The 26938-nt window shown below is 47.8% G+C and overlaps 1 protein-coding gene across 2 annotated transcripts in view; it reads right to left on the minus strand.

Moving 5' to 3' along the window:
• The window catches only part of ATG2B (autophagy related 2B), a 1072129-nt gene that overhangs the window by 772717 nt on the left and 272474 nt on the right, over window positions 1-26938 (minus strand). For both annotated transcript variants that reach the window (XM_086937744.1, XM_086937743.1), the window contains exon 12: window positions 4210-4360. In XM_086937744.1, the coding sequence (XP_086793870.1) occupies window positions 4210-4360 (151 nt within the window). The remainder of the gene's footprint in view (window positions 1-4209; window positions 4361-26938) is intronic.

The following is a 26938-nucleotide window of genomic DNA, read 5'->3' on the forward strand; positions in this document are numbered from 1 at the left end:
TCGCTCATCTTGGCTGTCAGACTTGGCACCATTGGCGTGGGTCTCCCTTCCATTTTTGCTGTTGCCTAATGTATTTTTGCTGGCTTTGGGCACTGTGCCACTGCTATCCAGTGCCAAAGTGCAAGTGCTCCCTATTGTAAATTGATGTATTAATCAGTGGTTCCATGTTTCGATATTTGCTTTACTTGTCAGACCCTAGTGTAGTGCACTGAGGGTGCCCAGGGCGTGTAAACCCAAATGCTGCTGGTGGGCTTGCAGCACTGGTTGTGCCACCCACAGAAGAAGCCTTGTAAAATGTGTCTAAGGTCTGCCTTTGCAGAACCTGCATGCAGTCTGGTACTGTCAAGCTGACTGGGCAAGTGCACCCACTTTCCAGTCCCTAAACCTTCCTTTTTCTTCATATCAGTCACTCCTATGGTAGGCCCAAAGGCAGGGTGCATTGTAAGTATAAGGTAGGACAAGCCCTAATTTGTGTGGCATGTCCTAATAGTGAATTACAGCCATTTTTGTTTTTCACTATTGCAAGGCTACTTGTTCTCCAAAGGCCAGAATGGGCTGTTATTACATTTTATAATCCTAACTGTCTCAGAGAACATGGTAGAAATTCGAGTTTAGTATGCCTGAACTCAGAATAATAAAATACATCTTTTAGTGAAGTTTATTTTAATATTCTGTGTTTGCAAATACCACTTTTAGAAAGTAGGTATTTGCGTGTCTAACCATTCAAACCTGCCTCTGCTAGGTTGTGTATTCCTATGTCTGGTTTTGTGAGTGACAGGTCTGGGGAATTCCAGGAGACAGGCTAAGTCACTAAGTGGTGAATAGAGAGATCTGCATCTAGATGGGAGAGAGGAGTTGCACCTGAACCTTGAATAGGGCTGTGCCTGCCTTCCACAATGCTGGCTACACCCCCTGGGGAGCAGCTGATGTCTCTACATTGCACACTGAAAGAAGAGAAGGAGTCCCGTAAACAAAGTGCTCCAGGACTGTACTTGCCTTCCACAATGCTGGCTCCACCTCCTGTGGGGCGTCTGATGTGCCTGCCCTACACTTTGAAAGGAAAGGAGAAGTCTGGTAAACAGAGTGCTTCAGAACTGGTTTGGACTGGGCAAAGGCCCCTCTCCCTTCAGAGAACAAAGGATTTTAGGGTATAAATATTGGGACCCTGATCCCATGAAATTTGATCACTTTGGACTACAAGAAGAAACCTTTACTGAGGAGAGGAACCTGAAGAAACTGAGGAGAGACTATTACCAAGCGGAAGTGCTGCTTAGGGGATTGGCCTTCAGTGGTTGCCTTACTGCCAAAGGAAGGAGAAAGGAACTTTGTGTACTTTGCTTTCAAGTTGTGAAGGATCTCCAAGGGCTTGGAAAAGAGCTTGCCTCCTGCTGAAGTCTCAGGGACAACAGACTTCACCCCCCAGCTCCCAAGAGTTCTTTAGGAAGTGCGAGCTGCTGTTTTGGGCCTTCTGAGGAACTGCGTGTCGCAAGAAGCTGGAAGCGCGACTCAACGAGAAGAAGAGTGTAGCCGTTGCTGTGCCTGCCGTTGCAACTCCGAAGGAGGGTGTCGCCGCTGGAACTGTCGCACTGCACCGCATCGTGCCGCATAGAAGAGGAAGCGTGTCATCGTCGCTGATGGTGTCGCGACTCCGAAGGAGGGTGTCACCGCTGTAGTTGTCGCACTGCACTGCATCAGGAGAAGAATCTCGCAATGAGGTCGGAGCGTGTCGCAGTCGCTGTGCCTGCCATCGCAACTCCGAAGGAGGGTGTCGCCGCTGGAACTATCGCATTGCACCGCATCGACCAAGAGCACCTCGCATTCCCAAGAAGCGCGCCGCAGTCGGATCTTGGATGTCGCCGCTGTAGTTGTCGCATTGAGTGGAAGCTTCACACATCGTGGGAGAAGAGCGTCGCCGCTAGAGCTGTTGTCGTCGAATCCAAGGGTGTCGCCGCTGCAGTCCACGCATCGAACCGAGAACTTCTCGCATCCCCGAGAAGCATGCCGCATCTGGAAGATCTTCACATATTTCTTTTTTGTATCTGAACTTTGCCGCATTTCCCATCGCATTTCCCATCGCTGCGACATTGCTTGTCGTGGTGCTTGTCGTGGTAGCGCAACGCAACTGAAGGTACATTGGCGCAGAGTGTCGCATCTAAGTACTGAACAAAACTAAGTTTAAATCTACCATCTTAAAGTAATCATAGTTTGCATTTTTGTTGTTTATGGTCTTGTGGTAACTATATATAAAGTCTACTTATTTTTTATATAAAACCTGTGTGGTATCCATTTGTAGTGTTGTCACTGGGTTACTATATGTGGTCACAACTGCTTAACTTACAACGCCTCTGAAATAAGCCTCGACTGCTCGTGCCACGCTTCCAAGGGGGTGAGCAGGGGTTATTTTAGGAGTGTAATCCCCTTACCCTGACTAGAGGAGAGGGTCCCTATTTGTCACAAGAACCTACCTTTGCCAACTAGAGACCCCCAAATCTAACATTGGCAATAAGGACTATCACCATGTGGTGGAAATCCAAGAAGTCACCTTCTGTACACACGTGGCATAGTGAGCTGACTAGGTGGGGTAGGGCAGAAAATGCGGCCATCAGACGGGAAGAGACCAGGTGCATACGTAAATCCCCGATAGCAATGGAGTTGGATGTTATGCTGGAAACCCTTAAAGCACAAGACTTAGATGCTGCAGTGGCACGAACTGGTTCACAATAAAAAATATGTTGTAATTCCAACCCACCTCTTAGAGATAATTTCAATAGCAAGCATGTGTACTGATGAAGGACTGTCGTAGTCAACCTTACCCAAGAAATAATTATGTTGAAGTTGATAAATGATGTGATGTATCAGGCCTGAGGCCCCATGGTGTCTTCGGACGCTGTTATATGACATTAGAAGGACTGGAGGGGGGGGGACAAGTTGGGGTGTATTCTTGTTGTTATAGCAGACAATGGCGTGCTGAGCTATGGCCATATATCTGGCATGGCATCTATGAGCACTATTGAAATGTTTCAGCGGAACTACTTGTGATTGCACGAACTATGTATAGCGTGAGCAAATGCAGGTACTGGCCTTGTCGGCTTTAGTTTCTTTTTATGCAACAGAGCTCACGAATATAATGATATTGATTGTGCCAATTCACACGCTAATTGTACTGCAGTAGTGATATTGCGAAAAATGAAAATCTGTTAATAAAATTTAATTAAAAAAAAACACAGCCTGAACTTCCACCAATCATCGAGAAGACTACGCTCTGCCTCCATTTCACTTGCCCATAAACGCCGCATCCACAGAAGCAGAAGTGCAGGACGCTCCTTCTACCACATCGCAGAATAGACCTGGCACAGTTTCCTCATGCACCTCTGGACCATCACCTCCCTTTCGTAATTCTGAATGGCCCTCAAGGCATGGCTGTTCGAATAGCCTCTGGGGCCTATAAGCACCAGGATACCCAATTGGGGATTAGCTGCACTTTATAAATCCTTTTGATTGACTGCCATTTGCCATGGCGACACTTGGAGCCTAAGACTGTCCACACAAAAGCAGCATCGGTTTAATTGGACAGACCGGCAATGGGAAGACACAACATACCCTGCATTACTTCACATTTAAATTAAATATGTGCTTTATATCAATCACTGGGTAAAAAACACATTTTGTCAATACTGGAAATACTTTTTTTAATCTATTTTGGGAGTAAGGCAGCCGAATAAATACTGATAAGCAATGGATTCAATAGGTTTGGAAAACACTGAGAAAATTACACTAAAATCCATGAAAAATAAACACTGTAAACAATATGGCTGAATTATAACTGTATGTTCCAAGTATGTGCATATATTTTAAATGTTAACAAGGGGTGTATACATTTCATTACATAGTACAAACTAACAATTCACGATTTTATGAAATTTTAGGTTTAAATATCATACATGGATAGACTGACCTTGGTCTTTACAAAAACAAAATAAGGTCAAGATGCTAGAAACTGTTTATTTATGGTAAGGCTGCCTAATGAAACCTGAACAGGTTCCCCATAACAAAAATATTAATCTGGCAAAGGTAAAACCTAGTCAAACCTATCATAAGATTATAAACAAGTTTGGTTTCCTACCACTAGTTCATGAAACCAGCACCCTCAAATTACTTTGATAACAAAATACATAGACTGCATGTTAAGAGGCTTTCATCTCCTTTTACCTCTGTGTACTGAGGAGGAATGGAATGTGATTCAGTGGGAAACAGGCATTCCAATAGTTCCATTTGTCCAATGGCTAGATCTGTACTGAAGCACCGAGAGCTCGACTTTTGTCTTTGTTCATGAGATAATTTGATATCAGCGCCCATAAACCTGTAAAAGAGAAATGTAGTGATGGAAAAATATAATTAAAAGAAAGTTCACACAAATCACAAATTTATTACACACATGTTCAAAAGCCTTATACATTTTTGTATAAATATATATGCACATACACATGCACATATGGCCTTACTTAACAGAAAAGTAGTTACGTAATACATGCAATAAGAGTGATAGCAACCTGTAAAATTACCTTGACGCTAACGAGCAAGTTACTTACCTTTGGTAACGCATCTGGTAGAGTCAATATCTATCTGCAGATTCCTTACCTTTACATTTGAATTTCCCAGGTGTCAAACTGGATCTGAAAATGTTTGCGTACGCAGTACCCCTACGCGATGTCGGGTGGCACTGTTTGGTTCTGCGTGGCTTTGTTGGCACCATATGTGATGTTCCGGTCACCTTTATAGGCACCACCCAGGCGTGCAGACGTTAGTTACTTTTCATGATTTTCCATGTAAGAAGCGCAGAGCCATGAAGCAAACTGACTAGGGCCCTGAAAAGGGAGCAACCCTAGCTCTATTAATATGCCCACAGACCGAGGAAGCATGGGTGGGTGTAGAAAAGTAGGATCTACTTTCATAGTTACTCCCCCATTTTTTGTTGTTGGTGTCAGTATGTTTATTGGACTAGTCTGACTGGGATCCTACTAATCAGAACCCCACTCACTGTGCTTCCTCTCTAAATCGACCCTGGTAAATACTGTTGTACATCCACAATTGGCTACTGGTGTACTCTTGTAGGTCCCTAGTATATGGTACTAAGGTACCCAGGGTATAGGTACAACAGGGGTCTCCCATGGGCTGTGGCATGTATAGTGCCAACTATGAGAGACCACTCAAACTATGACTATCAGGCCTGCCATTGCAGTCTGTGTGAGTTGGTGCTAGCACCTCCAACCGCAGATATACGTTTCCTTAAATCTGAGTTCACTACACTTAAAACCTATAAGTAACCCTCTGGCTGGCCTTTCAGTCCTTCAGTTAGGGTGCTTGCTTAGATGTTTGAGGGTGCCCCTGCATGAGCAGGACACCCCTACAAACCCCAGAGTTGATTCTAAAGGATTTGTAAGTGTGGTCAGCCATTTTAATACATATAGTGGACATCAGTCATTACGAGATGTCTAACTATATAGTGGTTGCAGCAAACCCAGTTATGTTTGGTATCAAACATGTGGGAATCATACCCTAACACAAATTCCAGTGTTGGAAGTATGACCCCATATACTGGGACCCTCCCTTAGGGTACCCCCTGTAATCCCAGTTCATCCACAGACACAATTCTGCCCTTCTGCTGCTGAGCCAAGCTCAAGCAGGGAAAGGTAGACCAATAGGATTCCTGTTGCAGGGAGGTGTGACTACCTCCCAGACAGGACTTAGTGTATTGGGCTGGAGTGGAAGCACTTGACAGCGCCAACAGACTGCTTTGAAGGGCATATTTGGTGCCCTCTTTGCATATTCCTGTTTGAGCCAGTTCAGTGAGCCCTTTGCTCCCGCTCTGGCACGAAACTGGACAAAGGACTTGGGAGTATCCTCTGGGAGGGACCTCTGAGTCGTTCCAACCCTTTCCATAGGGTAGTTAAGGTACCTGTGGGTGGCTCTTCAGATTAATCATGGGACAAGACTCAAGCCTGAAACCACATCACTCTTCGATCATCTGGACACTTGGACTTCGCCTGGAACCGAGGCTGCATCAAGTAAGGCTCCTGCTGCTCCTGATCTTGCTGTTCTGCAGGTTTTCTGCGTTGTCTGTGCTTCTTCTAGGATTTTCACCAGACCTCTGGGCATCAAGGACATTCACAGTAATCTCCCTTGGAGTGAAGGAGTCACTCCCCCTGCATCTGCAGGCACCTCAAAAAGCTGATCAGTCTGCTGCTCCTGTTGTCCCACAGACTCCAAAAGGCTCAACAGCAAAGGGTGGTGGTTCTGCAACTCCCTTGAGGACTGTCCTGTCCTCTCTGCAACTTTGAGGCCAGTATCCCTTGCTGGAACCACTGGGACCAAACCCCTGTGCACCGTGTCAACTTGCCGTTGCCCTGTTGGCTCTGCACTCCAGAGATCTTCGGGTTACAAGAAGCTCCAGCAGCTCTTCCTGCCAAGTACAGCACCCTCACTGCACCCTCTGCACCGTCGGCCTTCCTTCTTGGTGAGCTGCTCGAGGTCCTCTTGCGACTCCTGTGCCACTGGCCTATCGGTCCTCTTGAGGGTCTCCTTCTGCTTCAGTGGGCTCCCCTGCTTGCTAAGGGCCTGCACTCACACCCCTGGTTGTGGTGAGCCCCATGGGCCTTGCTGGTACCAACGTTGCTCCGTCTTCACTTTCTACACCTGTTGCAGCTACCAAGACTTGTTGGTTCTACTGCTAGATATGACCCCCCTGGTTCCCAACTTCCGACGTGGGACAGCTTGTGCACGGCTCCTGGTCTTCCACAGCATTGCCTGGTCCTTACAGCTGCAGGTCTAAGGTCACCGTCTTCACTTCTGAACCGTCCATCATCGGTGGGCATTGCTCTTCCGTGCCTCCTGATCAACTCTGAGTGGCATAGACACTGTCCCCTCTGCTTACAGGTTCTTCAATTCAAGAATCCATCCTTAGATTCCACTGACTCTTGCACAGTCTTCCACAGGGTTTCTTCCAAGTGCACTGGGAAGTGTCCTCCTTCAAAACTGCAACTGTGATCTCCCCATTGACTTCTAAAGGACATGCAGCTGTGTATTCACGCTGCATACAGCCTCCGTGGGGTTCCTGGATACTTACCTTGGGTGGTTCCTTGTGCTCCCAGCTCCTCTCAGTCTCCTGGTCCAAGTCCCGACTTCAGTCGCAGTTTGCATTCCACTTTTTTAGTATATAGTTTAGTCTCCCCTTGGAGACCACTGTATTTTATGCTTACCTACCTATTTGTAATTGAAGTAATATTGTGCATTTGCATTTATATCACCGGGTAGGAGATATATCAATGTGTTAGTGAGTGTTATGTAATAAATAGAACTATTTTTTATATGTTCACTGTGTGGTTCTTTTTTGTTTAACTTACACTACATGATTAGATTTGGTCAAAGAAGCTGCTTAACACCTTAAGATAAGCCTGAAGGGTGCTCTCCACAGCTACCGCTTAAAAAGCTTTCTATAGTTGTCTAAGACCACTGAAATAACTATAAGGGCTGTCTGGATTAGTGCAAGGTGCTTCACTTAAATAGGTTTGCACCATATACTAAGCCAGCCTCTTACTGTGGGAATGTAAGCAATCTGCAGCTAGATATTTTCTTTACCAGATAAAGCGTTATCAAAGGTAATTTGTTTGTCTGACTTCTAGCAGCAGATTCCTTACCTCTGAATAGATACCCAAGCCATACCATCCTGGCAGTGGGCTGTGGAGAAATTACTAGACTCAAACGTCTTGCAGGGCCGAACTGGAATATTCCCATCCCTACAGACCTGACTGTCCAGGCAGTAGTGTTTAGAAAATGTGTGCAGGGAAACCAGCATTGCTGTCTAACAGATGTCCAGGACTGGCAACCCACAAGCTAATGCTGTGATCGCAGCCTTCCCTCTGGTGGAATGTGCTCTTAAGCCCTCAGGAGGATGCTTTTTAGCCAGGGAACAGCAGATCTTTATACAGAGTACGACTCTGGGCAAAATTTACCGCTCCTGTACTGCCTGGCCTATTTTAGCACCCAAATAGCCCGCGAAGAGTTGGCCGTCCACCCGGAACTCTTTTGTGAGGTCAAGGTAGAAAGACAACACTCTTTTTGGGTCCAGACGATGGAGTCGCTACTCATCCTTAGAGGGGTGTGAAGGAGTATAAAAGGTGGGCAGTGTGACCGATTGACCCAAATGGAATGGGGTAACCACCTTGGGTAGGAATGAGGCCCGAGTGCAAAGCACCACCTTGTACGGGAATACCATGAGAGAGGGAAGGATGGATGATAAAGTCTTCAGCTCACTCACCCTCCGGGCAGATGATATTGCCACTAGAAATGCTGTCTTGATGATAAGCAACCGGAGAGGACAATTATGTAGTGGTTCAAAAGGAGCACACATGAGGTAAGTGAGAACCAGGTTCAGATCCCATTGGGGCATAATGAAGGGCGTAGAGGGAAACATTTGCACAAGCCCTTTTAGGAACCTATTTTAAATAGGGGACTTGACTAAAGGAGGCTGATCAGACAGCCGCAGAAAAGCTGGCAGAGCAGAAAGATAACCCTTTAGAGTACCCAGAGCATCAGAAAGAGAGGCAGAAAGAGGGTCAATAAACTTTTCTGCACATAATTTTACACATTTTTGTCAATGGCAGGCATATACCGTTTTGGTAGAGGCCGCCTGGCTGCCAGAATAAATGTATAAACTTCAGGAGGAAGGTCAAAAGCTACCAACTGCTGTGCTCAATCTCCACATAAGGAGGCGGAGAGATGACACGTTCAGGTGGAGAACCCTGCCCTTCTGCTGCAGCAGAAGATCTTCTCAAAGGGGCAGCCTGATTAGAGGATCGATGCTCCTTTTCAGAAGCTCGGAATACCAACCTTTCAGTGCCATTCTAGAGCCACAAAAATGACTTGGGCCCAGTCGTTCCTTATCTTTTGAGGACTCTGGGCAGGAGTGCTATTAGCTGGAAGGCGTACAGGAGGCCTGAGCTCCACTGCACAAGCAGTGCTGAGCAACAGCTGCCTTGGAAACTCCAAAGCGCAATACTGCTGACAATGCACATTTTCTTTTGAGGCAAACAGATCTAACCAAGGCTCTCCCCACTGCTGAAAGAGACCCAGCGCCACCTCTGACTAGAGAAGCCATTCATGATCCGCTGGACATCAACACCTGGCATTTAGAGAACCTGCCAGGTGTTGAACCACCAGGCTGTTCCAACCATGTCCAGAGATGCAGGGCCTCTTGACGAAGAGACTACAACCCCACCCCGCCCTGCTTGCTGCAGGACCACATGGAGTAATGTTGTCCGTGAACACCTGCACTAACTTCCCGTTGACAAGAGGGAGAAAATGCTTTCAATGCTAGTCGGATCACTAGGAGCGCCAACAAGTTGATTCCGCTGGAGACCAGAGTCCTCTGTTCTCCACCTCTCTCAAGTGGCCGTCACATCGCAGGAGTGACATCGGGTTGAAGAAGGGAGAGAGGTCTGGCTCGGACCCAATCACAGTTCGTAAGCCACCACTGCAGTTCCTTCAGAGATCCACACCACATCAGAGAGATGCCCCTGATGCTGCGCCCACTGGAACTTCAGGTTCCACTGCAGAGCACGCATACACCATCTGACACGATTTACCAACAGGATGCAGGAAGCCATAAGGGCCCAGCAGCCTCAGATTCATTCTCACCGAAATCCAGGAAAGAGGTTGAAAAATCGGTATCATAACCTTAATATCCTGGACTCACTAAATAAACTCAAAATTGCACTGTGTCCCGAACAACTCAGATAAAAGGGAGCATCTGAGAAGGAGTCAGGTGTAACTTTGGCACGTTTATAGTAAACTCCAGTGAATGCAGGAGGTCCGCCATAGTCTGGAGGTGGGAAACAACAGTCTGGGGCGAGGACGCCTTCAAAAGCCAGTCGTTGAGGTAGGGGAAAACTGAAACAGCTAACCTGCACAGATGAGCGGCAACCACCGTCATCACATTGGTGAACACCCTAGGGACGCTAGTAAGGCCAAAGGGTAGCACAGTAAACTAAAAGTGCTCGTAGCCTACCTCTAAACGCAGGTAACGCCTGTGGGCAGGCAGGATGGGGATGTGAAAATAAGCATCCTGAATGTCCAACGCTACCAGCCAGTCTCCTTGGTCTAGGACGGACAAGATCTGAGCCAACGTGAGCCTCTTCAATTTCTCCTTTTTGAGAAGGAGATTGACTGTTCGAAGGGCTAGAATAGGACGAAGACCTTTGTTCTTTTTGGGTATCAGAAATTATCAGGAATAACAACCTCTGCCTACTTCTGATATCAAAACCCTTTCTACAGCCCCCTTGGCCAGCTGTAACTTCCTCTCGGAGCAAGCAAAGATGATCCTCCGCCAGCCATTCTTTTTATTTTTTTGTCAATTTATTTTTATTATTGCTTATAAAGACAGCCAATGTTACATACAGATCTTAGACGGTGTGATGTTCGAATACAGTCCGATTGGCCACAAAAGCAAAAACATTGCATATATCAAAAATTCAACTAGAACAACCGTGGAGCAATACAATACACAAAATTAGTAGTAAATCACAGTGCATGTACGGTACATTTGTTAAAATAAAAGTGTTTTGAGGCAAGAGTCAAAAAGCTACACAGCATCAGATCCGCGGAGATCGTCCAGCATTAGCAGTCAGGCAGGTGAGGGGAGGGGGACAATAAAGAAAAGGGAAAGCAGAAAAGAGGAGGAGCAGATAGCTTGGCCTTCCAGACGTTACAAAGAAACCACTGGATCATTCTGAATTCTCAACCAAAGGGTGCACCAGCAAGTAGTCCTTGAGTGGTTGCCATATGTCCAGGGGCCTATTAGATGGTGGCAGCAGTGCAGCATAGTCGTCACTTGTTGTATTGCAGTATAGTAGATCACACAGCCACTCCTTAATGGTAGGGAAGCAAGCTCTGCCCCAATGAAGAGAGACTTGACGTCTAGCCAAGAGTAGTGCCATGGCAGTGAACCGCCTAATACCCTTTATGAGAGGCTCACCGCCAGCCATTCTTGAGATGGTGGTAAAGGGATGAGGAAAGATTACAAAGGAAGGGAGTAACCCCTCCGAATGATCTGCAAGACCCATTTGTCCGATGTTATGGACTGCCACTGGACACCCATGGTCTTGCAGACCCAAACTAGGAGGACTTAGGGCCTGCAGCAGTCAGGGGTTGGTGGCGGACAATATCTGGCTACCACTCCCAAGAGGTCGGAATACATTGCATACACGTCCTTGCACAACTTGGGAAACCTGTGCAGGATGGGGGCTGGGGTATGGCTGACACAGTTGAAAGCCCCTTCCATTGCCACGAAAGGGGCGAAATGCATACTGAGGGTGAGATGTCACAGAGACGCACGGAACTGGCTGTAGCCTGCGGATCCATGAAGCGCTCCAGAGCAGAGTCAGCCTTCTCTCCAACGAGAGGAGTCTCATCAAAGGGCATGTCCATTAGGTTGGCCTGGAAATCTCCCGAAAAACCAGATGTTCTCAGCCAGGTGTGGCACCGCAAGGCCACCGCCAATTAAACCGCTCTGCCCAGTGAGTCAGTTTTATCCAGACCACACCTAATGGTAAATTTTGCTGCATCTTGAGAGAGCACAACACGGGCCTCCTCCAGGACCTGTTGCAGCACGTGTGCAACTGTTTCCCATAAGGAATGTGACAAATTGGCCCAAAAAGCATGCAGTGGTCAGCGACCTCAGTTCTAGGCTGGCAGAATAAAACATCTCCCCTAGTGCGTTTGGCTTTCCTCTCTGGGGGAGCGGAAGGGAACTCACCATCGGATTTTGAGGCTTGAACTACCAAGTTCTTAGGGATAGGATGTTGGCTGCGGAAACTTGGATCACTCGAGGCAGGGTGATGGAGGCGTGCTATTGTCCTGTTCACAGGAGCCCCTGAGCTAAACTTGGACCAAGTGCTTAGAAGGACAACCATTGAAGGGAAAAGGGGGTTCGGATGAGGAAACTCCAGGGTGAAGCACTTTGGTCAAGAAGTTAGTGTTGACCTGCACCGAGAGCAGCTACATGTTAAGGACCTCTGCTGCGCTCTTCACTACCATAGCATAAGATGTTCCCTCCTCTGTAGCCACAGTAGGTGGAGAGAGCATACAAGTATCTGAAGAGGTGTCCAGTCCACTGGTTTCCGCAAACTCCTCATAACAGTCCAGTACATCACCAAGAGTTTCTAACTGGTGTCCTATGGGGTCCAGTGACACCTTCTGAACCGGCACTGGGGAAGGTCATGTCAGAACAACCGGCGCCAATCCGAATCTGGGATCAGATCCATGAGTTTACACTGGAGCTGAGGCAGAACAGGATGGAGTCTCTTCCGACTCTGTGGGGCCGGATCTTGCAAAACTCTTATTTGAGCGGTGGTCTCACCAGCTATCAGAAACAGGGGGAGGGGGTCAGACCTGGCAAAGGCTCTGAAGAACCGTACCAGGAACGTCTATGTTCCTCACTTGTCTTGTCAATCCTCAATTGATGAGGTGAAGTCAAAGTCTGTCTAAACGTCTTCTTTTTGTGCTTCTTCCCCGAGTGTCCAGAGGATCTAGAGTGCAATGACGAAGTCTTGGGCTCTTGCAGCAGTCCCAAGACCTTCTCTACCTCGATCCTGACCGCGACCTCCTAGGAGTCGTGGTGGATGGCGTTGACTGCTGGGCCGCAAGCAGCTTTAGGGACCGCTCCCTCAAAGCCTTCGATGCCATGGTATGACTTGGAGCCGTGGTCGCGCTCGAGGCATCATAAGCACACAAGGTGCAGGCTGGTACCCGACATGGCGTGGTGACAGGTGCCACACTTCATAAACCAACCTTTCTAGAGGTCATCCTCGACACAGAAGGAAAAATATTTGATAAAAACATTGAAAAAAGTCTATCAAAAAGAGACGAAGGAGTAGCTCTTCGCCAGATCAGCGCTAACTGGCGGATAAAGAATAGAGCTGATGGCAGTGCGCCTGGGTGACACCTATATAGATGACTGCGACATCAGATCCAGCAACGACGACACCACGCGGAACCGAACTGAGCCAACCAATGGCCCACAGGGGTCCTGCTAATGCAAAAGTTTACGGATCCAGTCTGACGCCTGGGAAATTCAAAGGTAAGGAATCCGCAGCTAGATGTCTCCATCAGATATGTAATATAAAGTACAAGTTGCTTTAAAAGCAAATGTCAAGAGTCATGGCTGAACCTGAACACCCCCCTTACCAATTTGAGGTCTGAACGACAACATGATTTTTTGGTTTTTTTGTAAACCTTTTTCTTGGATTTCAATCTTATACATGTCATATACGAGACCAACCGTACCCGTCTGTTACAACATTACAATCAGAATTATCGTTGTCATGACAAATAACGTCATGGGCAGTCTTCGAGGAGGTATGGATGTATACTGTCTCTGGGGTGCAGTCTCCCAGCATCTCCATGGGGAAAGCTGAGAGTTAGCATGGGTGCAGTCGCTGATAAGGTTGCCACTGTTCCCCACCTGAATGACAGTCTCAAGTCCGCTATCCCATGGGAAAGGAGAGGAGTTTGACGGAGAGAGTATTCGTGAGTGCCTTGGGGCTGTTTTCAAATGGTTCCAGCTGAACAGCCTCAAAGGCAACTCAGATAAGTCTGAGGTACTCTTCTTCAGTTGTACTTCTGATCCTGATAGGCAGGAATGGTGGCCGATTAATATGTTTCCTCCTGCACATTCCTCCCAGCAGGCAAAAAATCTGGGAATTAAGATCGACAATGGTCAGACGTTGAGATCTCAGTTCCTCTGTCTTACGGGAACATGTTTTGGCCTCCTGAAGATGCTCCGGAAGTTTCTTCCTTTGCTTTCAGAAGAGCACAGGAGGATCACTGTGCAGGCCTTAATTGGCTCCAAATTGGACTATTCCAAAGTCCTAGATCTGGGCCTACCGGAGTATCTACTACAGCGCCTTCAGGTGGTGCAGAATTCGGCTGCTCGGGCTATCTTCGGCCTTCACAAGCGAGCCAGAGTGTCCAGCCTTTTGCAGTCGCTTCATTGGCTGCCTATCCGGAAGCGGATAGTTTTCAAGGCGTTGACGCTGGCTCATAAGGCTCTTTATGCCTCGGGCGCGAAATATCTGCAACGGAGGCTTACCTTTTATCGCCCGGCCCGATCTCTGCGATCCAAATCTCTCTTCCTTGCGGTGGTCCCTCGAGTAAAGAGGGCCCGCGTAGGGGGTCGCTCCTTCAAGCTGAAGGCATCGCAGCTTTGGAATGCTTTGCCATTGGCTCTACGTAGCACTTCTAATTTGCTGACCTTTAGGAAGGGCCTTAAAACTTGGCTCTTTGCCCCTTAGCATGCTCCCTCCTTTGTTTTGTTGTTTTTCTTTTATCCCACTGTGTTATGTCTTTATGCTTACAAGCTGCCAATAAAAAGCGCCGAGACACTCCAATGGAGTAGCCGTGCGCTATAGAAATCAAAAATAACATAACATAAAATACCATAACAGGGTAGCATTAAGTGGAAAACCGTACACGTAACCGAACTTTGGGCTTCGAAACCAGGGAAGTGAAGGGATCATGAGGGGAGGGGGGAGGGGCTGGGGGGGGGTGCGGGCGCAGACGGTGAGGGCAAATGCAAAGGAGCTCCGTAACACGCGATCCAGTGTGTGCAGACTATTCAAGTGCATGCAGGAAAACCTTGTCCCAGGGTGAGGATCGGGGGGTACGTAAGTGTAGCCGGGGGGAGGGGAGAGTGAACAGGCGGCTCAGAGTGTGCTTGGTCCGGGCACTGCTTGCGTGCCCTGTGAGGGTTCCGAGCCATCTGCGTGTGTTTGCTTAAAATCGTGTAGGAGCATCGTCCATTCTAAGGAGATAGGACGCTTCCGTATGCCTCGGGCTTCCTCCTGGCAAATAAGGTCTTCTTCCGCCGCTGCCCACTTCTTTACTGCCCCCCACCAGGCCTTTATTGGTGGACCCTCTGCCGCACGCCAGTACGGCAAATTTGGTCTCTACCTTCTTGCGTTTCTGGCGTCTAAAAATGCCTAAGGGGCATGCTTTCCACGTGTGGAAGTCCGTGAGGCCTGTGACTATTTGGAGCATGGTGTGTACCGCCACCCATAAGGGTTATATTACCGGGCACGACCAGAACATGTGTATAAAAGGGCTTTGGACACATGACAACGGGGGCATTCGAAGTGAGAGGTCGGGAAGAAACGCTTAAGCTGTGCTGGTACGAGATACGCGCAGTGTAGTACATTAAACTGGACATTTTTGAATCGCTGGTTTCGGGACACCTTCTTGTGATGCTCTAAGGCTCACGACCACTGTCATGGAGGTTGCGGCCAAAGTCTTCCTCTCAGTGGAGCCTCAAGCGCGTCAGCGGTACATGTGTTAGTTCCATGATGGACTTGTATATCCACGTGATATGGTGTCTGCCCGCCCCCATACATAGCAGTGTGTGCAGTACCGGGTGAGTCTTGGGTTCCCCCTCCCCTAGGTTCCAGATGTGTCTGCAGTCCGCCACCAACTTCCGATGTACCAGGTGACCGGCTGGAAACCCGCTGCCCTCGATCAAGCCTGCGAACGAGTGCAATTGACCCTCTGAGAACAGAACCTCTGTTTCGGTGAGCTGGTGTTCCGTCCAGATCCTGAGATCTCCCGCTGAGTAGAACTCTCTGCCTTTAGGGAGTCCCGCCAGTGGCAATAAAGGGGAATACAGCGGGAACCCCCTGTACATACGGTGGATCCGCATGATACAGGCCCTGGCCGTTTTGACCAGTAGTGGATGAGTCGGGTTAGGGGCGGAGCCTGGAAGAAGCATTCGAGTCAGCTCCGGGACTGTTATCTTTCCTGCTTGGGCTTCAGTTTTCCAAGATTCCGGTATACCGTCCAGCGCGACATCCACTGTAGCTGTGCCGCTAAGAAATAGCAAAAAAATTAAAGGATGGCGGCACTCCGTGGTAGAGAAGTTTAAAGAGGTGAAGGTTGAAAAGCTGGTAATCGTGTTTTAGGGTGCCAGGAAAAAGTTCCTTCCGGCCGGTAGGAACAAACAATTTGAATCAAACAATATGGGAGTGCAAGGACCACTTGCACTACTTCGGAAGGCACTCCGATGGGAGTGTGAACTCCTTTGATGAATTTTCATTAACAAGTAATCAAGGTAGAATAGTCAATGGTAGTCTGGTTTAGATTCTAGATGTTTAATGGGTCACATATTACTTCATAGTAACCATTTAGCAAAAAATTGCATCGTATTTGTTTTTCAATAACATCCATTTATCCACATGTTATCCCTATGCATTTCGGGACAGAGCCCTTCGTCAGGGGATGGTGGACGATCTGCAAATAAACATATCACTATCAGGAAGGAGAGCTGACTACCACAAAGTGTATAAAGTGTGAATGTGAGTGCATAAAATGGCTATGATTAAAGATCCATAGTGGGTGTTGATGAAAAGAAAATTGTGCGCAAAGAATAACATCAAACTAAGCATAGAGCTAAGATCCAAACCTTAAACCCAAGGTTTGAGTGACAATCATATTCGGAAACCGTGCGCGAAAATAACGTGAAACTAAACATAAAATTGAAAGCCTTGTACCCGAAGTTCGAAGCAAAATGCTAAACGCGAGCAGTACATGACAGTCACCCGTGTCTTAATGTGGAAATCCGAGTGCATTCAAAGAAAATAAAACGAGTATCTAATCTCAAAGTGAGTGGTCAATACACATAATCGGCACCAAGTAGCTTACCAGATGTTAAGGGTAACAGCACACGGCATGCATCTCAATGGTGGGTCGGTGATGGATGCAAAACGCAGAAGTACATAGCGGGTGACAAAGATAGAGAACGGACTAGCGTGGATATTAGTAAACAAGCCAGAGACACTGGCGTGAAAGATTATTAAATGTGACAAGCGACCACACTCACAGCTTACTGAAAAAAACGAAGATTGCATCTAGAGCATGATAGGTCACAGAAGTTAGATGGACAGTTACAGGAAAGCACAAAAGTGAAACAGAGTCAGCCGAAAATGGCGGCCATCTTGAAACGGTCAATCACGCTATCTTGGTGGTGGTAAAGCCATAGGGGACCAATATGTTGAACACAGTGTCCAAAATGAATGTGGTGATGTTGATAAAAACATATTCATGATCAGAGACAGTTAAGTGAAACACTAGAAAAGAATAAAAACAAGGAGTACAAAGGGGTAAAAAATAAAGAATGTGAATGAAAGGTAAAGGATAATCAGATATCGTGAAGATCAAGAATGATAGGAGGGGAACAGTGACGGTTAATAAACAGTGTGAAGGTAAAAGTAGAGTGAATGAACACAATATGGGAAAGTCCAAGTGGACGTGTGAAGACAATATCAGTGGTAAAGTACAATGAGACAACAGTTCATTACAGGAAACAGCTGTATTCAAGTCTATCATTGAGGCCTTTGGGCTGGCAAGCATCAAGTCTCTTGATCCAAACAGTTTCTCTCTGGAGGAGTCTTTTTCTGTTATCAACGCCTGGTCTCAGCGGAACAATCTCTAACACAAGGAACCTCAGTTGACTCACATTGTGTTGGTGTGTGGTGAAGTGAGCCGCCAATGGTGCTTTGGTGGTTTTATTTCTAATTGTACTTTTGTGCTACGTCAAGCGGACCTTAATTTTTCTTTCAGTTTTACCTACATAAGGTAATCCGCAAGGACACTTCAGTAGATACACTACATTCTTGGAGTCACAAGTAGCATTGGTTAGTAGTTTGATAGATTTACCTGATGATGGATGATTAAGGATGCTTCCAGGAATGATGTTGTGACAGTGACTGCAGTTAAAACATGGTTTGGTGCCTGAGTAGTGGATGGACCGGTCAGTGGGTTCAGTTTCTAAGATGTTCTTGATGTTCTTAGCTCTCTGGTAGGCGAATAGTGGTCTGTGGTTGAAGATGCTCTGAAAGTCTGGTTCATAACGGATCATATCCCAACTTTTTAGGATAATATTTTTGATGACAGTACTTCTTTTAGAGTATTTAGATACAAACGTCGGTCTTTGTTCGCTGGTGAGTTTAATGTGAGGAGACAAGAGATCCGAACGAGTTTTGGTTGCCGCACGATCTTTGGCTTTTTGTAGTGTTTGCTCAGGATATTTACGATCTCTGTATCTTTGAAGTATTTTTTGTTCAGAAGTTTCGTACGCTTCTGGTTCCGAACATATCCTTTTAGCTCTTAGTAATTGTGAATATGGTAAATGAGTTTTGAGAGAGGTGGGATGACAGCTGGTAAAGAGTAGAGCATTGTTTCTGTCTGTTGTTTTAACAAAAAGATTTGTGGTGAGTTTGTTATCCAATAAAGTAACCTGAACATCCAAGAATGGTAGACTGTGAGAGCTGATGGTATGTGTGAACTCAATGTGATCATCCAACTCATTGATGCATTTAAGAAATTCAGTGATTTCATCAGGTTGACCAGTCCAGATTAAAAAAATGTCATCAATGTATCTCCATAAAGTCAGAATGTTGTTTGACCATTTGTTGTGACTTAAGATGTGATCAAGTTCCATACGGTGCATGAAAAGGTTCGCGTAGCTGGGAGCTGCGCAATTACCCATTGATGTGCCCACAAGTTGAAGATAATAGTCATTGTTCCAAGAAAAATAGCTATGATACAGAGTAAACTGAATGAGTTCAAGTATCAGAACTTTCAAGTCGTCATCGATCGGATGGTTGAGTAGAAAAGATTCGATGGCTTCAATACCCCTATTGTGTGGGATCGATGTATATAGAGCACATACATCAACTGTCACTAAGGTGTATAGAGTGTCAGGCTCCAGTATGACATGTTGGAGACGATTCAGGAAATCCGTTGTGTCACGTAGGTAAGTCGACATAGATTTGACAATATCCTGAAGATATAGATCAATGAACTTTCCAGTGGGTTCATGAATGGAGTTTTTTGTTGAGACGATGGGACGAAACGGTGGCTGGTCCAGATTCTTATGAATTCCTATGAATTTTAGGGAGCATATGTATGCTGGGACATTTTGGATGAGGTTGTGTCAGGTCCTTGCGGATTACCTTATGTAGGTAAAACTGAAAGAAAAATTAAGGTCCGCTTGACGGAGCACAAAAGTACAATTAGAAATAAAACCACCAAAGCACCATTGGCGGCTCACTTCACCACACACCCTCCCTCCATCTCTCCTTGTGTCTGGTCTGATCACTCTATTATTTCCTTTTCTGTTCACTTAGGTATGGTTGTCAAACCCTCTCCCCCTAAAAACCTTCTAGCCCGCAACTGGAACCAAAACCGACCTTGATTCCCTTTCACTCTCTTTGGTATCCTCTGCTCCTGATCTTACCTGTCTCCCCCTTGAATCCCAGGCCAAAGCCATAAGTTCATGGCTTGCTGCTTCGTGTGACCGTGTGGCCCCGCTTAAAAAGATCAAAGCGGTTCGTCCATACGACGCGCACAAATGGTTCTCCACTGAGCTCAAGGCACTAAAACTTGATCTCAGGCGGGCGGAACGCCTTTGGAGACGTCAGTATTCCCCTCCTCTGCGAGTTCAGTACAGACAACTCCTTACCAACTACAAAAAAGCAGTCCTTAATGCCAAAACCTCTTACTTCACGGAGAGAGTATCGCTCTCCGTGAATAAACCTCGTGAAATCTTCTCTTTGGTTCGCAATCTTGCCACTTCTGATCGCTCCACCCCCAGCCTGGTTCCCTCCCAACCTCTCTGTCTGTCACTCAATAACTTTTTTATCGACAAGATTGCGAAAATTAAAGCTGACATTCCTACTGTGCCTCAGCCTACCCTCACCAGCCCTGCCACTCCCCCTTCTTCTTCCCTCGACACTTTCCCCCCTATCTCCCTTGACTTGTTTCACAACTACCTGTCTAAAGTTAAATCTGGCTCTCCTTTGGACGGTGTTCCTGCACGTATCCTCAAAATCCTCTTCACTAATTGTCCTGGTCCTCCCCTCTCTTTTCTCAACTCCTCACTGGCCTCCGGTGCTGTCCCCTCTTCCTTTAAATCTGCTGTTGTCCTCCCTATTCTAAAAAAACCTGGTCTAGATCCTTCCCTTCCCGCTAATTTCCGTCCCATTTCCCTTCTTCCCTACTTGGGTAAGATCCTAGAGACCCACGTCAACTCCTGCCTCTCCTCATACATCGAGGACAATGGCCTTTTAGCTTCCCACCAGGCGGGTTTCCGCCCTGGCCATTCTACAGAAGCGGTGGTTCTAGCGGTCTTGGATGAACTCAAGGGCAAGGCAGATGTAAACCTTCCCCAAGCCTTGGTGCTTCTCGACCTGTCCGCTGCGTTTGACACGGTCGACCATTCCATTTTTCTCGACCGTGTCTGCGCAGCGGGCATTCGCGGCGCGGCCCTCTCCTGGCTAGCATCCTTTCTTCAGGATAGGCATCAGGCTGTTCATCTCTCTGGTTTCTCTGCCCCTTCCTGTTCGGTCACTTGTGGTGTTCCTCAGGGCTCTTCTCTTTCCCCTCTCCTCTTTAATCTGTATATCTGTCCCCTTGTTTCTTCTCTTCTCAAGCTGGGGGTCTCTGTATATAATTACGCAGATGACCTCCAGCTTGTCTTTGATCTGTCTTCCTCTCCTGATTCTATTCCCAAGTTCAGTTCCTCCCTTATCTTTATCTCGGAGTGGAGGAGCGCCAACCATCTTAAGCTCAACCCCGATAAGACGGAACTTGTCCTCACGGGTGGTCCCTCTAACCCTTGGTCCCCTGCACATTGGCCCCTTTCTTTTGCCCCCCCCCCACGCCCTCTTCCTCTGTTCGCACCCTTGGCATTAAAGTCAGCTCTGACTTAACCATGCACAGCCAGATCAGCTCTGTTGTGTCTTCATGTTTCCTCTCCCTCCGTCTCATTCGGAAAATATCTCGCTTTTTCACCATCGAAGCGCTTAAAACCATAGTCTTGGCTCTAGTCATCTCACGCCTCGACTATGGCAATGGCCTCTACGTGGGTATTCCCTCCCACGAATCCCGACGTTTACAGGCCATTCAAAACCAGGCTGCCCGTCTCATTCTCTCCCTCCCCAAATCCTCTCACATTACCCCGGCTTTGAAATCCCTTCACTGGCTCCCCATCCGCTTCAGATCCCTTTTCAAACTTGCTTGCTTTGCCTTTCGCGCCCACTCCCGCTCTGCCCCTGCCTACATCACTTCCCTTATTTCTTCCTATGTTCCCAGTCGCACTCTCCGCTCTTCCTCTCTCTCCCTTCTTCACATTCCCCGCTTCCGCAAATCCAGATCCGGGGGCACTCGTCTTTCCGTCTTGGCCCCCCAGTTCTGGAATAGTCTCCCACTTCATCTTCGCTCCATTCCTATTTTTAGCCACTTCCGTAAAGCCTTAAAAACCTTTCTTTTTTCTTTGGCTTTCCCTTCTTAGGTCCCCTGTGTCCCCCTCCGTGAGTTCTGACCCAGGTCCCCCAGCGCCAGGAAGCCGCTCGGCAGCAGTGCGCTTTATTAAATATTGTTTTCATTTCATATCATTTCATTTCACACACCAACACAATGTGAGTCAACTGAGGTTCCTTGTGTTAGAGATTGTTCCGCTGAGACCAGGCGTTGATAACAGAAAAAGACTCCTCCAGAGAGAAACTGTTTGGATCAAGAGACTTGATGCTTGCCAGCCCAAAGGCCTCAATGATAGACTTGAATACAGCTGTTTCCTGTAATGAACTGTTGTCTCATTGTACTTTACCACTGATATTGTCTTCACACGTCCACTTGGACTTTCCCATATTGTGTTCATTCACTCTACTTTTACCTTCACACTGTTTATTAACCGTCACTGTTCCCCTCCTATCATTCTTGATCTTCACGATATCTGATTATCCTTTACCTTTCATTCACATTCTTTATTTTTTCCCCCTTTGTACTCCTTGTTTTTATTCTTTTCTAGTGTTTCACTTAACTGTCTCTGATCATGAATATGTTTTTATCAACATGACCACATTCATTTTGGACACTGTGTTCAACATATTGGTCCCCTATGGCTTTACCACCACCAAGATAGCGTGATTGACCGTTTCAAGATGGCCGCCATTTTCGGCTGACTCTGTTTCACTTTTGTGCTTTCCTGTAACTGTCCATCTAACTTCTGTGACCTATCATGCTCTAGATGCAATTTCGTTTTTTCAGTAAGCTGTGAGTGTGGTCGCTTGTCACATTTAATAATCCATCACGCCAGTGTCTCTGGCTTGTTTACTAATAGCCACGTTAGTCCGTTCTCTATCTTTGTCACCCGCTATGTACTTCCGCGTTTTGCATCGATCACCGACCCACCATTGAGATGCATGCCGTGTGCTGTTACCCTTAACATCTGGTAAGCTACTTGGTGCCGATTACGTGTATTGACCACTCACTTTGAGATTAGATACTCGTTTTATTTTCTTTGAATGCACTCGGATTTCCACATTAAGACACGGGTGACTGTCATGTACTGCTCGCGTTTAGCATTTTGCTTCGAACTTCGGGTACAAGGCTTTCAATTTTATGTTTAGTTTCACGTTATTTTCGCGCACGGTTTCCGAATATGATTGTCACTCAAACCTTGGGTTTAAGGTTTGGATCTTAGCTCTATGCTTAGTTTGATGTTATTCTTTGCGCACAATTTTCTTTTCATCAACACCCACTATGGATCTTTAATCATAGCCATTTTATGCACTCACATTCACACTTTATACACTTTGTGGTAGTCAGCTCTCCTTCCTGATAGTGATATGTTTATTTGCAGATCGTCCACCATCCCCTGACGAAGGGCTCTGTCCCGAAATGCATAGGGATAACATGTGGATAAATGGATGTTATTGAAAAACAAATACGATGCAATTTTTTGCTAAATGGTTACTATGAAGTAATATGTGACCCATTAAACATCTAGAATCTAAACCAGACTACCATTGACTATTCTACCTTGATTACTTGTTAATGAAAATTCATCAAAGGAGTTCACACTCCCATCGGGGTGCCTTCGGAAGTAGTGCAAGTGGTCCTTGCACTCCCATATTGTCCGCTAAGAAATAGGCCTCAAAGGATGGGGCGCCCATCCCGCCTTTATCGCGAGGCAGTTGCAAGGTCGAGAGGGCCACCTGCATCGGCCCTTCCCAAGATCAGGGAGATAAGTAATGAATTTAACTCTTGGAAAAATGACCGTGGGGGTCGAACCGGAATATTGGCCAAGAAGTAGAGCAGACGGGGCAACATTATCATTTTGGATAAGGCCACCCTCCCAATGGGAGCCAAAGGTAGGGTTCGCCAGAAACTAACTTGGCTTTTAAGTCCGCGGAGGGCTCGGTAGTGGTTGCCTTCCAGGAGGTCTCGGGGTTCATGGTAGAGTCTGATACTCAAGTACCGTGGGGCGTCGCCCGTCCATGCCAGTGAGGCCTCTCCGATTCGAATTTACCATTGTGGGTAATCCGGGTGCAAGGGATATATAGCGAATTTTCCCCAATTCACGCGCAATCCTGCAGCTTTCTCGAAATCTGTGAGTGTGGACCAAAGGGAGGAGAGGTCCGCCGTAATATCTCTAACATAAATGAGAAGATCATCCGCATTAAGGGAGACGCAATGGGTGCAACCTCCCAGTGGGATGCCCCAATGTACGCCCACCTCCCGCAGCCGCGCCGCCAGCGGTTCCATGGCAATTGCAAAGATAACTGGGGACAGGGGGCACCCCTGACGAGTGCCGCGCATGATCGAGATGGGCGAGGGCACGTAGCGGCCTATTCTAACCCTGGGGGAGATGTTGGTGTATAATAGCCGAGTGTATGCTATAAAATGGGGTCCAATGCCCACCCGCTGAAGCGTCGCAAAGAGGTACTGCCATGCCAGGGTGTCAAATGCCTTCTCCAAATCCAGAACGAGGCACGCCGCGCAAGGAAATCTGTCCCGGACCCCGTCCTGGATATGAAACAGGTGGCGTATATTTTGGGAGGTGTTTCTCCCGGGAATAAAACCCGCTCTGGTCAAGTTGTACAAGTCGAGACAGCAGCTCTACGAGTCTATCCGCCAAGATCCTACATAGAATTTTGCAATCCGCCATCAGGAGGGTGATAGGGCGGTAGGAGGATCGAAGTAGAGGATCCCGATTGGGTTTTGGAAATGTTACCAGCACAGATTCATGCATGGATTGGGGGAGCTGCCCTACCTCCACCGCCTCCCGAAAAATTATGTCCAGCTGCAGAACCAGCTGCTGAGAAAAAGCAGAATATAGTTCTACTGGGAACCAGTCATGTCCTGGTGCCTTGTTTTTGGCTAGGCGGCGGATGGCGGATTTGAGTTCTGTCGGTGTGAGAGGATCGTCCAAGGTCTTGCGTTCCTCTTCTGTGATTTGGACTATGGCGTCCGTGTCTAATATGTGTTGGATGTGTTTCTCCCGGTCCCGGGATGGTTCCCTGTAGAGCTCGGCGTAATAGTCGTGGAAGGCCGATAAGATGTCGGCCTGCACGTAACACAACGTCCCCCGCGGTGATGCAGATGCCCGTAATAGATTGTGTTTGTGTTTCTTGGCGAATGAGCCTAACTAGTAGTGCGCCGGCGCAATTCCCTTCCTTGTGAACTCCGGTGGTGTATGTGTGAAAATTATAGCGCCAGAGATCAGCACATGCCTCCTCGTATATGGTTTTGGCCTCTGCCAGCTGCGCAGGGGGAAGCTCCTGTTGATCCCCATCTTTAGATAACTGTGACATTCGTTTTTCTGCTCTGAGTACCGCCCTCTCTAGTGTTTGTTTTGCCCCATTAATTTGCTGTATGCACGCCCCTCGTAAGACCACTTTGAAAGCGTCCCTTTCTAGGGACCTCGTGGGAGTAGTGCCTGTGTTCTCCGTAAAGTCGTTTTGAATTGTGTCCGACTGCTCGCGGTGGAACACTGGGTCTAATAGACTGTCCCTGGGAAGGTGCCAGGTGGGAATCGGTAGGACGGGCGGCCGCCATGTGAGGGAAACCATATGTGCGTCGTGATCGGAGATGACCCTGCCCAGGTAGTCAGAGTGTCTGATGCGTGGGAGGAGAGACCAAGTGCACATGAAGCGGTCCAAATGGACCCGTAAGTTGTGAGGGATCGAGTGGAAAGAGTAGATTTTGGTGGTTGGATGTTTGTGCCGCCACGCGTCCACTAGGGACCAGTGTGCTGTCCAGGCGCGAAATGTGGCCGTTTGCGCATGGGCCGGGGAGTATGTGGTGGGATGGTGGGATCTATCCAACGCAAGATCTAGTGAGCAATTATAGTCTCCCCCTAGTATCCATGGAGAGCCTGTGAATCTCGCCAATTTATTTCTTTAGCGTTTCCCAAAATAGTGCTTGATCTACATTAGGGGCGTAGATACTACCGACAAGGATTGGTTGCCTGTCCAATAACCCCTCAAGGAGTGCATAACGACCCTCTGAGTCCACACACCTTCCGGTCTCGCTGAAGGGCACCCCGGGCCGGATCCAGATCAGTGCTCCCCTCGCGAAGGCCGAATAAGTCGTGGCACGGAAGTGGCCATGCCATTTTTTCTGAAGTTTGCCTAATTCCTCCTTAGTGAGGTGCGTCTCTTGAAGAGATATAATTTGTGCTGTCTGCCTCTTAATATACACATAAATCGCATAATGTTTCCTGGCTGTGTGCATCCCCCGAAAGTTGAGGGTTAAAAATTGAAAGTCTGCATGTGCCATACTGGATATGATATTGTGTCCCGATCCCGCTGGGAACTTGGGGGGGTGGCTCCCCCCTCATCGAGCTGGTGGATACTGTGTGTGAAGCTGTGTAGAATTGTCAGTGTGCACCCCTACCCTGTAGAAGGAAGACTAGCATAGAACATGGTGTGTGGGGTGGGTGAACTATGAACTGGGGTCAGGGAAAGTTCCCAATACTGGGGACCTAGCGCCAAAGCGATACGTCCAAACTAACACTCTGAAGAAGGGAGAGCGCAAACAAACTGTTAACAACAATGGGGTGGCGGTTCGTGCATGCGAGGGCGGTCAAGGGGCGAGTCTGTGAAGGATTCGTGTGTGTCAGCTGGTCCCCAGTTGATACGGGACAATCTGAACTTATTTAGTGAGGGGACCCTCGATCCAACCACCATAGGGCCACACCGTACCTGTGTGATGCGAAAGACTGGAGAGAGTGTTTCCACTGAGGATACGGACATGTCATCTTGATCGGCCGCTAACTGATGAGATCTGCCGTTTGGGGAGTGACTTCCAGTAGGGTGACCGAGTCTCCCCTGGATGCAGTTTCGTCGCTATCGTCCTCGCCCGCCGAGGAGAACAGCCGCGGGGTCTGTCCAGGTCATCTGAATGTCGCGAGGCTTGTAAGGCAGTCACAGCTCGCAGGGCATCGCGGCGCTCTTGCATGATTTGCTCCAGATCTGAGGAGCCTTGTGTGAGGCTCATTGCCGAAGTGTTCTCGCCATCGCCCCCTTTATTTGAGAGATAGTTCCTGGGTCTTGGCGCCCTGTGTCCCTGTCTCCGCGCAGTACCTGATCCGGGTAGTCGCAGGCAGTGCAGGTCCGCCCAGTCCCTGGCTTCCTCCGCACATGTAAAAAATAGAGTAGAGTCCTTGTAGATAGTTCTAAGTCTGGCGGGGAATAGTAGGGAATATTGGATGTCATTGGCTCTGCGTCGACGCTTCACTTCTAGGAAGAGCGATCTCTGCTGTTGCACCGCTCTGGCATAATCCGGAAAGACCATCACCTGTTTGTTCTCGACCCGGAGGGGGCCCGAACATCGGGCCGCTCTGAGTACTGCATCCTGGAATTTCGCAAGCATCGGCTGGGGGGGTGTGGGGGGGGCGCTCCTGGTCGGGATCTGCGTGCCGGAACCCTGTGGGCACGCTCGATGGAGAAAAAGGCCGACCAGTCGGTGATTGGAGTGAAGGATTTCACCCATGCTTCCATGTGACCCACCAGATCTTGCCCCTCGATCCCCTCTGGCAGTCCGAGCACCCGAA

The sequence above is a fragment of the Lissotriton vulgaris genome, chromosome 9 (assembly GCF_964263255.1).
Source record: "Lissotriton vulgaris chromosome 9, aLisVul1.2, whole genome shotgun sequence".
Lineage (NCBI taxonomy): Eukaryota > Metazoa > Chordata > Amphibia > Caudata > Salamandridae > Lissotriton > Lissotriton vulgaris.